The sequence below is a fragment of the Stegodyphus dumicola genome, chromosome 4 (assembly GCF_044657685.1).
Source record: "Stegodyphus dumicola isolate Sdum_Otavi_A_Nest chromosome 4, ASM4465768v1".
In the NCBI taxonomy this organism is placed as follows: Eukaryota; Metazoa; Arthropoda; class Arachnida; order Araneae; family Eresidae; genus Stegodyphus; species Stegodyphus dumicola.
The window spans coordinates 224,747,641-224,760,594 of NC_140771.1; the positions used below are offsets into that span (position 1 = coordinate 224,747,641).

Below are 12,954 nucleotides of genomic sequence, written 5' to 3' on the forward strand. Positions count from 1 at the left end.
TTGGTGCCCCCCCTCTGAAAAAAACACAGTGATATGATAAAAATCTTGTTTGAAGACCATTTGGCGCCCCTCTGCGAGCGGCACCCGGGGCATCATACACCACCTTGCCCTCCTCTCGCTACGCCACTGGGCACCCTGTTGTGGTACTGGCAGGTAGTGTTTCTGATGACCAGTCAAATCTCCAAGCATGCATGTCCTGCCTTCTGTGAAACCCAGGAACCGGAAGTGGTGATCCCGCATGCCCGGAGGAGTTAGCAATTGGTTGAGTGAAATCTCTAAAAGTCTGCTGTCGGTTGAGGGGCCCGGGCAGTAGCAAGTGAACGCAATTAACCTTTCACCAGGGAACTACCAACTGGATGGCCCACATCCCACCTAATACGGAGGTTTATAGGGGTTCAATCCATGTCATGTCATAACATAGTAGTTGGCAGCACACATAATAGATGAACACTTACCTCGATGAAGAATTAAAAATAAATAAATAAGTGGCTAAGTTGTGTCACCATTTAATGAGCAAAATATATGAAAGTCATTTCTTATATAAAGATTTCAGTTAACTGTTTTTGCATGTAAGGTACTGGGTTCATTTTTCCTTAATTATCATTAAAGAATAAAAATTAAAAAAAAAAAAAAAAAAAAAAAAAAAGCTGATTTTAAATAAAACTGAATACAGCTAGCTTCTGACTTCATACCTTAATGTTATTTTTCTACTTACTTCTAATGCTACTTTTTGACTGCTTCTTCATACATTAATATTATGCTTTTAATATTCTGTGTTATTTTTCTTTATTGTCTAATCCAGGTAAGTTAAGTAGCATATACTGTGAAATTCTGAATATTTTTAAGATAAATTTTGCAATAATATTTTAGCAAATAATTTATAGCTACAATTTTACAATTTATAGCTTCCTTGGTACATTATTAATCTTTTCTAGAGTGGTAAATTTTTACTAAGGGCTTCATAAAAATAAAACTTCAATAAACAAAAAAATTGCAGTTAAAAAATTAAAACTGCACACTAAAAATTCTCTTTTTTCTTATAATAAAAGATTTAAAGACATTTCACTTACTTCTAATACACCTGACTGAACAAAAATGAGTAATAAAAGGCCATAGTAGTTGTGAACTAAATTTATTCTGAAAAAGCAAATTATAAAATGTTAAAGAAGGAATAATTTTACATAATAAATTCAATTTCAGTTTTCAATGACAAACATATTTTATGCATAAAAATATGTTGACTCTCATTATAACATTCTGGAATAAAAGAAAAACTAAATTTTTAAAAGTTGTTATAGAGATAAAAGTTGTTTTACAAAGATTCAGTATTATAACAGTTTATCAATCACAGTTTAAACATTTCAAAATCACAATTTAAACACTATTTAAATATCTCAATTTAAACACTATCACAATTTTTTAAAAAATTTCACTTTTTGAACTGCATAAAATATAATGTATTATCATATTTTTCAGTTTACAAGATGATACACCTTATTCTTTTCCATTTTACAGCTAGTCACTGATTGATATTATAAATGGAGGAAAGCTACATTAACAAAGCATCCTCCTTTACCAAATTCATAGAGAAATCTACTAAAGGGTCATAATATATCATATAAGAACAGAGAAAAATCAGAAAACATAAAAAAGAAGAATAGCTACCTAAAAAATGTTTTTGAACAAATACAAAGCATTAGCTAAATGTGAAAAAGAGAAAATAAAAAATAGAAAACCCTTAGATAGAAATTAAAACATGAAAATTCAATATCTGCAGCAACATAAAATACGAGGTTGGAACTTTAATAGTGGCAACACAGCTGAAAAAAACGCTACGCAACAAAACCAAAGAATATCGCCTATACTACACGTAAACTACATACCTACCTTATCTCTCAGCAAAAAGACTCGTCTTGCCTACGTCACGCACATGCGGAGTGATGCGAAGAACGGATCCTTGTATTAGCTCGCGGTCTAAAGTATGTGTTGTCAGGATGTTTTCAAAACAAGAACAACGATGTTGGATAAAAATTGAATGTGCCAGAGGTTGTACAGCACGACAGTGTCATCAAGGGCTTCAAGAGGCTTGCAGGGAATCTGCATTGCCTTACAGAACCGTAGCAAGATGGGTGAAAGCATTCAATGAAGGACGCCATAACGTGGCAGACATGCTGCGTCCAGGTCGTCCGAGTGTCAGCGATGCAGACGTGCAAGCTGTTGCCGCACTAATGGACAGTGATCGCCACCAAACAATTCGTCAGCTGGACAGGATTAGCACACAGGATCAGTCACACAGGATTAGCACATACCACTGTGCTACAGATTCTGAAGGCACGCCTGTCCATAAGAAAAACTGCTTCACGATGGGTTCCGCATCAATTGACGGAAATGCAGAAATGGCTACGATACGATGCTGCCCGAACTCACCTGGAGCGCTATGAGCACGAAGGAGATGCTTTTTTACACCGTATCATTACGCTGGATGAGACTTGGGCCCGATCGTACCAGCCAGAACTGAAACGCCAATCAAACGAATGGCGTAATCACGGGTCACCACGACGTTCAAAATTTCGTCAGAACCCCAGCAATGTGAAAGTTACGGTGATTCTCGTGTACGACTGCGATGGTGTCATCCTAACGCATACCGTTCCCCCACAGCAGACCGTCACTGCGCAGTGTTGCTGCTCATTTTTAGAGCACAATCTCTGACCAGCTTTGAGAAAAAAACGGCGACACTTTCTGCAGAACGCTCCTCTCATTTTGCATGACAATGCTCGGCCGCATGCAGCGCAAGCTGTGACTGATTTGTTCAAGTGATGGAGCTGGGAAGTGCTTTACCGTCCACCATACTCCCCAGATCTAAGCCCTTGTGACTGTGACTTAATTCCTAAGATGAAGGAATCACTTCGTGGCACTCGCTTCCAAACTGTTCCTGAGATTCTTGCGGCAGTAGACCGGTCCATTGAAACTCTCAACAAAACAGGCGCTGCTACAGGTATTCTGCGACTTCCACATCATTGGAAACGGGTTGTACACAATGCTGGCGACTATACTGAAGGACTGTAAAACATGGTGATGACATGAATGACTTTTGTATTCCTTGTAAATAAATAGTTGCCACTATTAAAGTTCCAACCCTCATAATTCAGCTCAAAAGATTCAAACTTGAACCATGTTAAATTTTAATTCAGACTCCTGATACACAAAATAATTTGAATATTCACTTATATGTAGGTCTATGTAGGTTTAATGAATATAAATGTGTTCACAGTCTTCATGGGGATTTATCAAACCTCTTAGCTTATCTTTAATGTCATTCAGAAAGATATAATGTGTCTGTTAGAAAAATTACATGGATTTCATTAATATAAACATGTTCATTATCCCCATAAATTTTTTTAACAGTTTTAAATGGTTATTGAATCATGATGTTAAACTTCATTACAAGTTTAGAAACAATCATGATGTTAAACTTCATTACAAGTTTAGAAACAATCATGATGTTAAACTTCATTAAAAATTTAGAAACAATCTCTGAGATCCTTAGAATATCAAATAATCTTTGAGATCCATAGAATATCAAAGAGAATTACAAAAATATAGAAGGAACTTCAGTTGAAAGTGCTTGTTGAATTTGGGAAGAGAAGTGGGTTTATAAAAAAGCTTACATGAATGCAGAAGCATATATGACATAAATTCCCATTTCTCTAAAATGAGTATTGAGTAGACTATGAACATTCATTATTTGTGTTCGTAAATACTTTAAATTTACATTAAAATTTAGAGATTTTTCTTTCTTTTCATTTTTCTTTTATTAAAAGGTCACATTAAAAACAAAAAATTTCAAACCTATTATTAGAAGAGTAAGGCAATATATCAACTCCTTCTGCAACAACATAACCTTCATACAGTTGCCAAGAAGATTTGACAGCAGATGGATCTGCAAAAAGAGAGAGAAAAAAAAAAAAAAAAAAGGAAAAATAAATGTCTTAATGATACAGATAATACCTCTGAATATAAAATAAACAAATTCTAAGATAATAAAAATGTCTGTTATTTAAGAGGCAGTTATACAAGACATTTGACAGACCACTTCCATAACTCTTTCTAGATATAAAAGAAAGTTTTACTTGTATAACTACAGCCATAAAGAACCCGGCGCATAACAAATTCTAGATATAATGAACGAACCTTTTGATCCCTAATTTCTTATACCCTTAATGTTACATTATACTCTTATAGTCAATCTCGAAGACTGCTAAAATTTGATATAACAAAATGTGTGGATATCTTCAAATGAAAAATTTTTTGTACTTTTCACATACTTTAAGAATTTCAGCAAGTTTTAGAGAAAAAATTACTAGCAATTAAAATCATCCATGTTTAGGATATTACGATCCATGTTCTATTTAAAAAAGACATCAATTTTACATTTCTTGTCTTTCGTTTTCACCCAGACTTTTCTCTGTGTTCTAAACAAAGGCTATATGAGACAGGTATGAAAACCAAATCTAGGAGAACGAGGATATAATAAACATATCCTAGGACATCATATGGTGTATATAATCACTAAACCATAAAACCAAAATAGGTTCTCTGATTCCTTTCAAATTCTGGAATTGAGCTACCAGACAGACCTATGTTTGGTACTTAGGCATTAGCACAATCATTTGTTACAGTTTTACAGATTGACGAATTGGGAAAAGAAATTTATTGAAAATAAGTTGGCAGTCCTCACAACTTTTCATTAAAAGATTGTCAAGTCATCAATATTAATTTAAGTTGGCAAATGATATCAACATACCAGAAGAAAACACACTTTACTAATTTAGAACACAAATTTTAATTATTAAATAAAGATTACATGATGCATTTCAAAAATAAAACAATTACATTTTTTGCAAAAAATCCTTATACATTTTTTTCTGTTCTCTCCTCAATACACTCCCTGATGTTGTTCTCCTCAATACACAGCAATCTGTTTTTGCCTGAAAAAAAGTCAGAGATTCGCACAAACTTGCCATCATGCACAATGTTGACATAGTGCACCGGCTATCTACCAAATGCATTTCATCAATACACACATAGTTTTCAATCTTATTTGTAATTAAACCCATTGACAATGCATCACTGTAACACAAGCACTTTCTCTTTTCATTATAAATAAACAGTTTAAAAAATAACAAATAGCACTGAAAAAAAAAAAAAAAAGAAAGAAGAAAAGACAATACCTGAATGACAAAGAAATATCCCACAATCCAAATGACTTGAGTTAAATGAAAATGGCAATAATGGCTGTTAAAACTGAAAAACTGTTACGCGCATGGTCACCTGAAGAATTTTTATGCATGTGATTGCCAAAGTTTTCCATATTCTGGAATTTGGTAATTCTTATTAAGATGGTTGCTATAATATGAAAGTACCTTTTATTTAAGGTTGAGACTATGATGGAAATTTTGAAATGTTCACTATTCAAGGGAAAGAGGAAGTGGAAATCTTATGAGCTCGTAGTTTTACAGTTGATTCTTCTATCAGAAAATTAAAAGTTTTCATTCTTATCAGTTTGTTTTGTTTGAGTATAAATGCTCTTCAAGCTCTATCCTCTGTTTAGCATTCTTAAAGTTTTCAGCAAGACACCAGATATTCTTTATAATGGGTACTGAATCTTTGTGTTGCGACAATACATAACTTGGGAGAAATGATTCTGTCTCAGTGGATATTAGTTATGACACTTAGATGATGAAATTACCTTTTTCACATTTTCCAGACTAACAAAATTCTCACATGTACTTTGACCAAACTCTCTTCATTCTGTTTCTATGCCAAAAATTCAACTGCATGGTGACCTATGACTTACAATAACAATGTCATGCAAAACAGGTATGTTTTCGACAGGCTGGCTAGATCAAGAGCATGGTGATTTAATTCATAATCACTTTTTCACATATCTGCTAACTGTTGTAATTAATGACAACTTCCTTGTTAATTTACTTATTTGTTACTTCTCCATAAATTAGATTTTGGGGGGACTTCAAATACCACTGTTGTGCAAAACAGCAATGTTTTCAATAGACCAGCAAAATCAAGAATGTGATGATTTAATGTTTGCAGTCAAATCTGAGTCCTCAAGTTTCTTTATCAATCTGCATTAGGTGCAATATGTTTACGTTCAAAGATTGAATAAAGCTTCCACCAATCTATGCATAACACTTTGCCATTCTTGTAATGAATTTTAACAATCCAAACTTACTGTTCCTTCATGTAGAGCTCCATGCCAACCAAATTTCAACAAAGCTGTGCAATGAGCTGACAGTGACAAAATGCGTTATAAGGTCAAACTAAGCATGACATTCTTAAGTCAGAATATTTACCTATTGTAAATATGTAACAATATATTTCATTTTCTAAGAATAAAATATTCTTTTAGACATATTAAATATAGTGCTTTTGTTGACACCCTATAGTACTGGATTAAATTTATTAACAAATATAAATCTTTGTCTTTATATTAAACTAACAAGGCACTGAATATAAGTTCAAGCTAGGAAAGTTTGACCTGTATTTAATATTATATGCAAGGTAAACTATTTATTTTATAAGCATTTTATTATTTTATTAGAAATCAAACCCAATATTAAACTATCCATAACACCCCCTCCACATCTCTGAGCTTTTTTTTTTTTTTTTTTTTTTTTTTTTTTAAGAAGGGTTGTTTTCCAAGACTACACTTGATTCTAAGCGAAGAGATAGTATTACAAATTTGTATCTACATATACATAGGTTCCAAAAAGTTAAATAGAAATTGAATTAAAATGTTTTGCAACTTTTTTTAACTATGAAAAAAGTATAAAGAAGATTGTACAGAATGATGTTACAAAATGCATTTACAATAAAAAAAGAAGAAAACTTACATTACCAGTGGGAGATGGTAATTACTTTAGTTTTAATGTGAAATTTGACATTGTTTTTGCTTGATTAAAGCTTTAATATCCTGTTTAATCTGTGTTATTGCAATTCGTAAAGTTTCCTGTGTGTCAGCCATGTTCTTGTTTTTGATTTTAGCATTTTCATTTTACTTAAAAGCCGTTCACATATGTAGGTACAGCCAAAGATAGAAGACATGAAGAATGCATGTTTATGAATTCCTGGCTACTTGTGTTCGGTCACGTACTTCGAATACAAATCAATTAATGAAAGATTTTCAAGAAACTTTCATTTTACTGCAGAGTCACACTGTAAATCTATAAATTCTGAAGTTCAGGTGGAACACTTCCAACGTCTACTGAAAATGGCAAGAACTTTCTCAAAAAAAATTTCATTTTTACGAAAATCGAAAAATCTGCTTTTGAATTCCTCTTTTAAATTTGAAATGCCATTGTACATAATTATTTGAATTCCATGTTGTAGAGTTTCTTCATACATTCCATCAATTTTGGAAAGTGAGTGGAAGTCTTATTTAGCAACTGACTTTTCCACAGAATTAATTTTTCTCAAAAGCTTACACAAAGTAATAAAGATAATGAACAAGTAGATCTTTTCCCAGTAAGCAGTAGTTCAAACCATTGAGATGACCTATCGACAAGAAATTCAGTCTCTCAAACATTTTTCATCACTAAACTCATGCAACACTTTAAGCTAGGCTGAGGTTTCATTGAGCGGCACAGCTGAGGTAACCTTGAGGTTACCTTTGGCAAAGTATTGATGAAAGATTGACATCTGTTGCAAAACCTGTTAGAGATAAGAATCTAGCCTTTTTATTGAATTGAGATTTTATGCGTAGTCAAATGTTTTATTTTTTATATTACATAAGATAAAGTGAAATATCTGAAAATTTCGTAGTTTTGAGAAAATTTTATCTCAAGTAATATCAGGCGTGTCAATAAAATGTTTTGAATATTGTGAATAAGAGGGGAATAAAAGTTTTTTTTCGACAAAAAGGTAATTTATCTTGAAATCAAAATTTCTTAAACTTCTTTAATTTCAAATGTGGGGCCTCTAAAATGCCTCCAGCAGGCCACTTGTGACCCGCGGGCCCCGGTTTGAAGGCCTTCTAGTGTAAAGCATATAAAGTTCATCAGCTTAAAGCAAATCATTTAAAAAGCAATTTTATCTTAGTGATATTTAAACAAAAAGTACTAAATTTATATCATTAGCTTGCAATGTAAAATAGGTTTCTAACACTAAATAATATGATGCATGAAATATGTTTTTAACTCAATTTCTTGTGCAGATTGCTACCTACACCCAAAATAATAATGATAATAATAATACTGACTGAAATTTTGTAGTTACAAACAGACTGCAGAATCTATAAATTTCTTTTTTAAATTTTATTCAAATGATTATGTACCTTTGATATTTTGATATTTTCTTATTTATACCATTTTATCATATTAAAGATTTAAAAAAGAAATGCAGAAACAAATTTTGGAGCTTTTGAATTGGAATTCTTTTTCACAGTTAAGTATTAATTTCCAGTTTTGGCGATTATAATTTTATACAATGTTTGCTAACGCACCTAATATATTCTGTTCTGTTTATCAAGACATTTTTGATAATTTTCACAATATATCAGCTATCTGAAAACGCTATCTAAAACAGCCTTGATCTAATAATACTTGATTTTAAAACATAAAATCTAATTTGTTTCCTCCCTCTATTTCTCCCCTCTCCGTTCTTGTTTTGTGTCCATTATTCAGGCAAAATGTTAATTAAAAACATACCAACTAATATCAGAAGTAAAATTATTTTAATTGATTTGTTTTGAAAAATAAAGGAAAAGCTAAAAGCAGTATGAATAACTTCAGATAGAATGATTTCTTCTGGTAAGTAACTGTACTAATTGTTTCTAAGATGAAAAAGGAGGTGGGTGTAGGTACCAAAATAATAGAAGACATTAGGAAAACTGATACAACTGTAATTACTATCAATAAAGCATGCAAAAGTTTTCAAAGAACAAAAATATCACGGCTGTTGAAAAATTATTGGTTTAACAGTTGTTGTAAAAGAGGAAACTGATAACATTGAATACTTAGGGAATAAAATGCTGGGAAAACTGTAGAAAAATTCAGAAAATAGAGAAGGGAGGTTCATTTAAAGTATAAGACAACTGAATTCTCAAGTGTTTATCCCATGATCAATTGCCAAAGAACTAAAAGTAGTGGCTGTATAAAATTTAGGTCAAAGAATTTGAATGGAAAAAGAAGTAAACCTTCAATAACACAGCAATGCGAGAAGAAAAATTGAATTGAAAATTAGTATTGCATACAAAATTTATAAGTACAAAGATAGGTCTTGAAATTTTACCTACATGTCAAAACCACAAACAACATCAAAGAAGATGTTATTGTACTACATTAAATGATTTAAAAACATGAATTTTTTTACTTGTATTAAAGCATCAAAATTTGTCCTCATACAATTTTGCAGAATTATAATGGACAGAACAGAAAGGAATATTGAATTTTGCTCCAGTAATTCTGGGTCTGAAAGGTACTTAAAACTTTTAATTATTATTCCTTTTCATGGTATCATATTAGAAATATTTTTATTTTGACAGCCTTACATTAAAACCCATTTGATAACATGATAAAGTAATTAAAAATCACATGCAATAAATAATTAAATTATTTTTTGAATGGAAACTTAGTTTATATTGGAATATTCTTATTTAAATTTATAAATTAGAAATATTTGTTAGCATCTTAACTATCAAATTTTCTTAAGGAATGCAAATTCTCTGCCATATTTTAGGAACTGATGACAGCCTAAAATACTCAAAAACTAAAAATCATCAATACTTAACATAATAATAACATTATCCTCAAAATAATGGATAATCTTAAATCCTCTTTATGGATAATCTTAAAAAACCTTTCTCCTTGCAAGTACAAAATAACCTCTCCTAACAGAAACAATTTCAAATTTACTGCTACCTTAAACTCTAAATCCTTTCCAAAGCAACACTGATCCCTAAATACAATTTCTTTGAATTCTTTCATGCAATGAGGAAGATAGAAAACATCTTTGGAAGCATTAAATTATCCCAATTAAAATTTCTTAACAACAACTTACAACAGCTAAAAAGTGCTGAAATCCCAATGGAGAAACTGTACATTTCATTCCTAATTTTTGAAGAAATGGGTACATTTCAAAATAATATTTAAACTTGTGTTTTACTTTGATTTTTTGGCCCCACACTCTGTAAACACAGAGATAAAAATCTGACTCCTCCCCATTCCCCCCAACTGACGCAATCAAGGATGGAGTCAGTATTTGGGATGGTGATCACTAACTATGTGACTTGCCCTTTGCTATTTTTCCTTTCTCAATAATAATGAATGCTACATTTATTAATTTATTTATAAAAATATGTAGTACAGATATTTAAAATTAAAACATAATTTAAAACAGTAAATACATTAGGAAGATTAAAATGTTAGTGACCATTTATGAAATATTTAAGTACAAAAATGAAAATCAGAAAATCAAAAAGTCATATCTAGAGCATAATGCAGAACAAAAATTTCAAGAAATAACTAACAGCAAAAACTTATTCTCAGATAGAAGAGTGGTGGTAGTGGATTTTATGGCACACAACCTGAACAGATTATAAGTGCCAAGCACATGTTAATTTCTTTTATGCAATAATTTGGTACAATCACAGGTTACTGACAAATGCAAGTTTAAAACAGTAGCAGATTTATAAAATCAAAAGAAATAATAAACTGATGAATGGTGAGATGAAGTTGCTCATAATCCAGATAATGATATCAGATATTAAACAGGAGTAAAATCATAAAACAGGAAATACATTAAAATACAAAGATACACATCAAACAAAATCAACTTGAATAATAAAGATCCACTTTTTTCAAGTACTGAAATAAATTGACATTAACCTCTTTGGTTGGACTATGACATTAAATTTGCACAACACAATTTTGTTTAATTACTGTTAATTTGATTTGAACAATTATAGTTTGGTTATTACTCACTTGTTTTACAGATGTTTGAATTTATTTGTCATTTCTGTAGGCTGTACATTTATACACAACACTCTCAGCCTTCAATACCTGTGTGTGACAAGGCAAAGAATTTGAAGACGGGGTGTTACTCGAGGTGAAGAATTCGAAGATGGGTTAATATTACTTTCCTTCATTTTTAATTGATTCCCAGTATTTTACAACAGGTTACATATTTTTAAGCTTGTTATTGGCCTCAGCATATCCTAGTAGTTACCACTTATTTAGAACTTTTCCTTGATGGCCTTATGGATATCTATAAGTGGAGCATGCCAGCCGCACAAATCAACAGCAGATTTAGCCAGCTCATTTCCTTTCTATCCCAGCATGACCAGGAATACAGCAGTAAATCACACATTCAGTTTTAATCAGTTTAAGTTTAAATTCTGAACTTCAACCCAGTACAAATCAACAGGATTGTGAGCGTTGGAAAAAGTTTCTAATGCTCTCAACGCACTATACGAGTTTATATAAATTATAAACTTTCTCTTGAATAGCTTCAAAATGAACAAAAGCACAAAATAAACAGCAGTTAGTTCAGAGGTCAAGACTGAACAAGCATATTATAACTAACTGACTATGAAGACTGAGAAGGATAGGAAATATTAGTAGTTAAGAGAAGGGGAAAAGGAAATTAGGCTAGTCACTAGGGCACCAGAATTTTGATACCTGTCTCACTAAGAAGATGGGTACCTCGGAATTACTAGATCCGTATTTACGAAATATGAGACCCTAAGTAGCCAGATAGAAGATATACACTTAGCATTTAACTACCATTACAGTAGGATTGATTCTTCATGAATGAATTTCACCTGTAACCTGTGCATTTACTTCACTACAGATAGGTGTGGATTCTATAATCACCTGAGGCAATCAAACTGGATTACATTGCATCTATGAGAACTTGCCTTCTTTTCTTTCATATTCTTTGCTTCTGCTACTTTACACATACACAACATGAATACCAGCCGAATTCCCTTTAAAAAAACCCTTCATAAAGGCATCAGAGAATTGAAAACAGATACTTCTTGCTTCTCCTATTTCAAAATACTTACATGAAGCTTGAAAAAGTACAGAAGCTTGAAATCTTAACTGTTTCCCTTCTTACTAAAAAGCTGGTAACTTACAAAACTGAAAAATTAATTGAAAAGATTCAGTTTGTTACAGTACCATACAAGCATAAGTAGGATTCAGTGAACAAGTGAAACAGTTCACCTTTCACAGCTATGCTCCAAACATTCAAGAAATACTATACTTGTAGCATTCTATAGATATAATCAGAAAATCAATAATGGTACCTCTGCAAATAATTGATAAGGAACAGTTTTAAAATGTCCCCATTTTTATGAAAACAAAGATGCACACAGTGCAGAATGCAAATGAAAATTGTTCCTTTCAAGGTGCTGTCCTCAACACCTCTGAAAAGACATGCAAAAAATTATAAAGATATACTTAGAAATCTTCGAGTCTTGTCATATCCAACTACAAAGGACTATTGAATTAAATCCTAGAACTGTCATAACAAGGTTTTCTACAGCAATAACGTCTTTCACAACAAAGAAGTAACTGCTACCATTGAGTGCAAGAACACAATTTGGATATTCATGCAGTACAGAAAGATAAGAACAGCTAAACACAGAGCTTAAACTAAAGCAATAATTACATTTTCTTAATATTTAACAATTTCACAATAAAAATTAATCACTACATGGAAACATTGTTGCTTTAAAAATATGTGTGGATAATGGTGAGTGTTATTCCATATCGAATGAAAAATGATATGAAACTCTTAAAATCAGGCAACTTCATTACTAAATACATACATCAAACATTTCTTTACAGCAAATTAAAAATACAGAGTTTCCAAACTACAGGTAGCCAACAAAAAAAGAAGCAAATAATGGAAGACCAGGATGACAGAACAGTACAG

At 31.8% G+C, this 12,954-nt stretch overlaps 1 protein-coding gene across 2 annotated transcripts in view; it reads right to left on the reverse strand.

Moving 5' to 3' along the window:
* rictor (rapamycin-insensitive companion of Tor) overlaps nucleotides 1-12,954 on the reverse strand; it is a 143,887-nt gene that overhangs the window by 82,936 nt on the left and 47,997 nt on the right. For both annotated transcript variants that reach the window (XM_035355016.2, XM_035355017.2), the window contains exons 10-11: nucleotides 3,850-3,940; nucleotides 1,071-1,137 (exon numbers count right to left, since the gene is read on the reverse strand). In XM_035355016.2, the coding sequence (XP_035210907.1) occupies nucleotides 1,071-1,137; nucleotides 3,850-3,940 (158 nt within the window). The remainder of the gene's footprint in view (nucleotides 1-1,070; nucleotides 1,138-3,849; nucleotides 3,941-12,954) is intronic.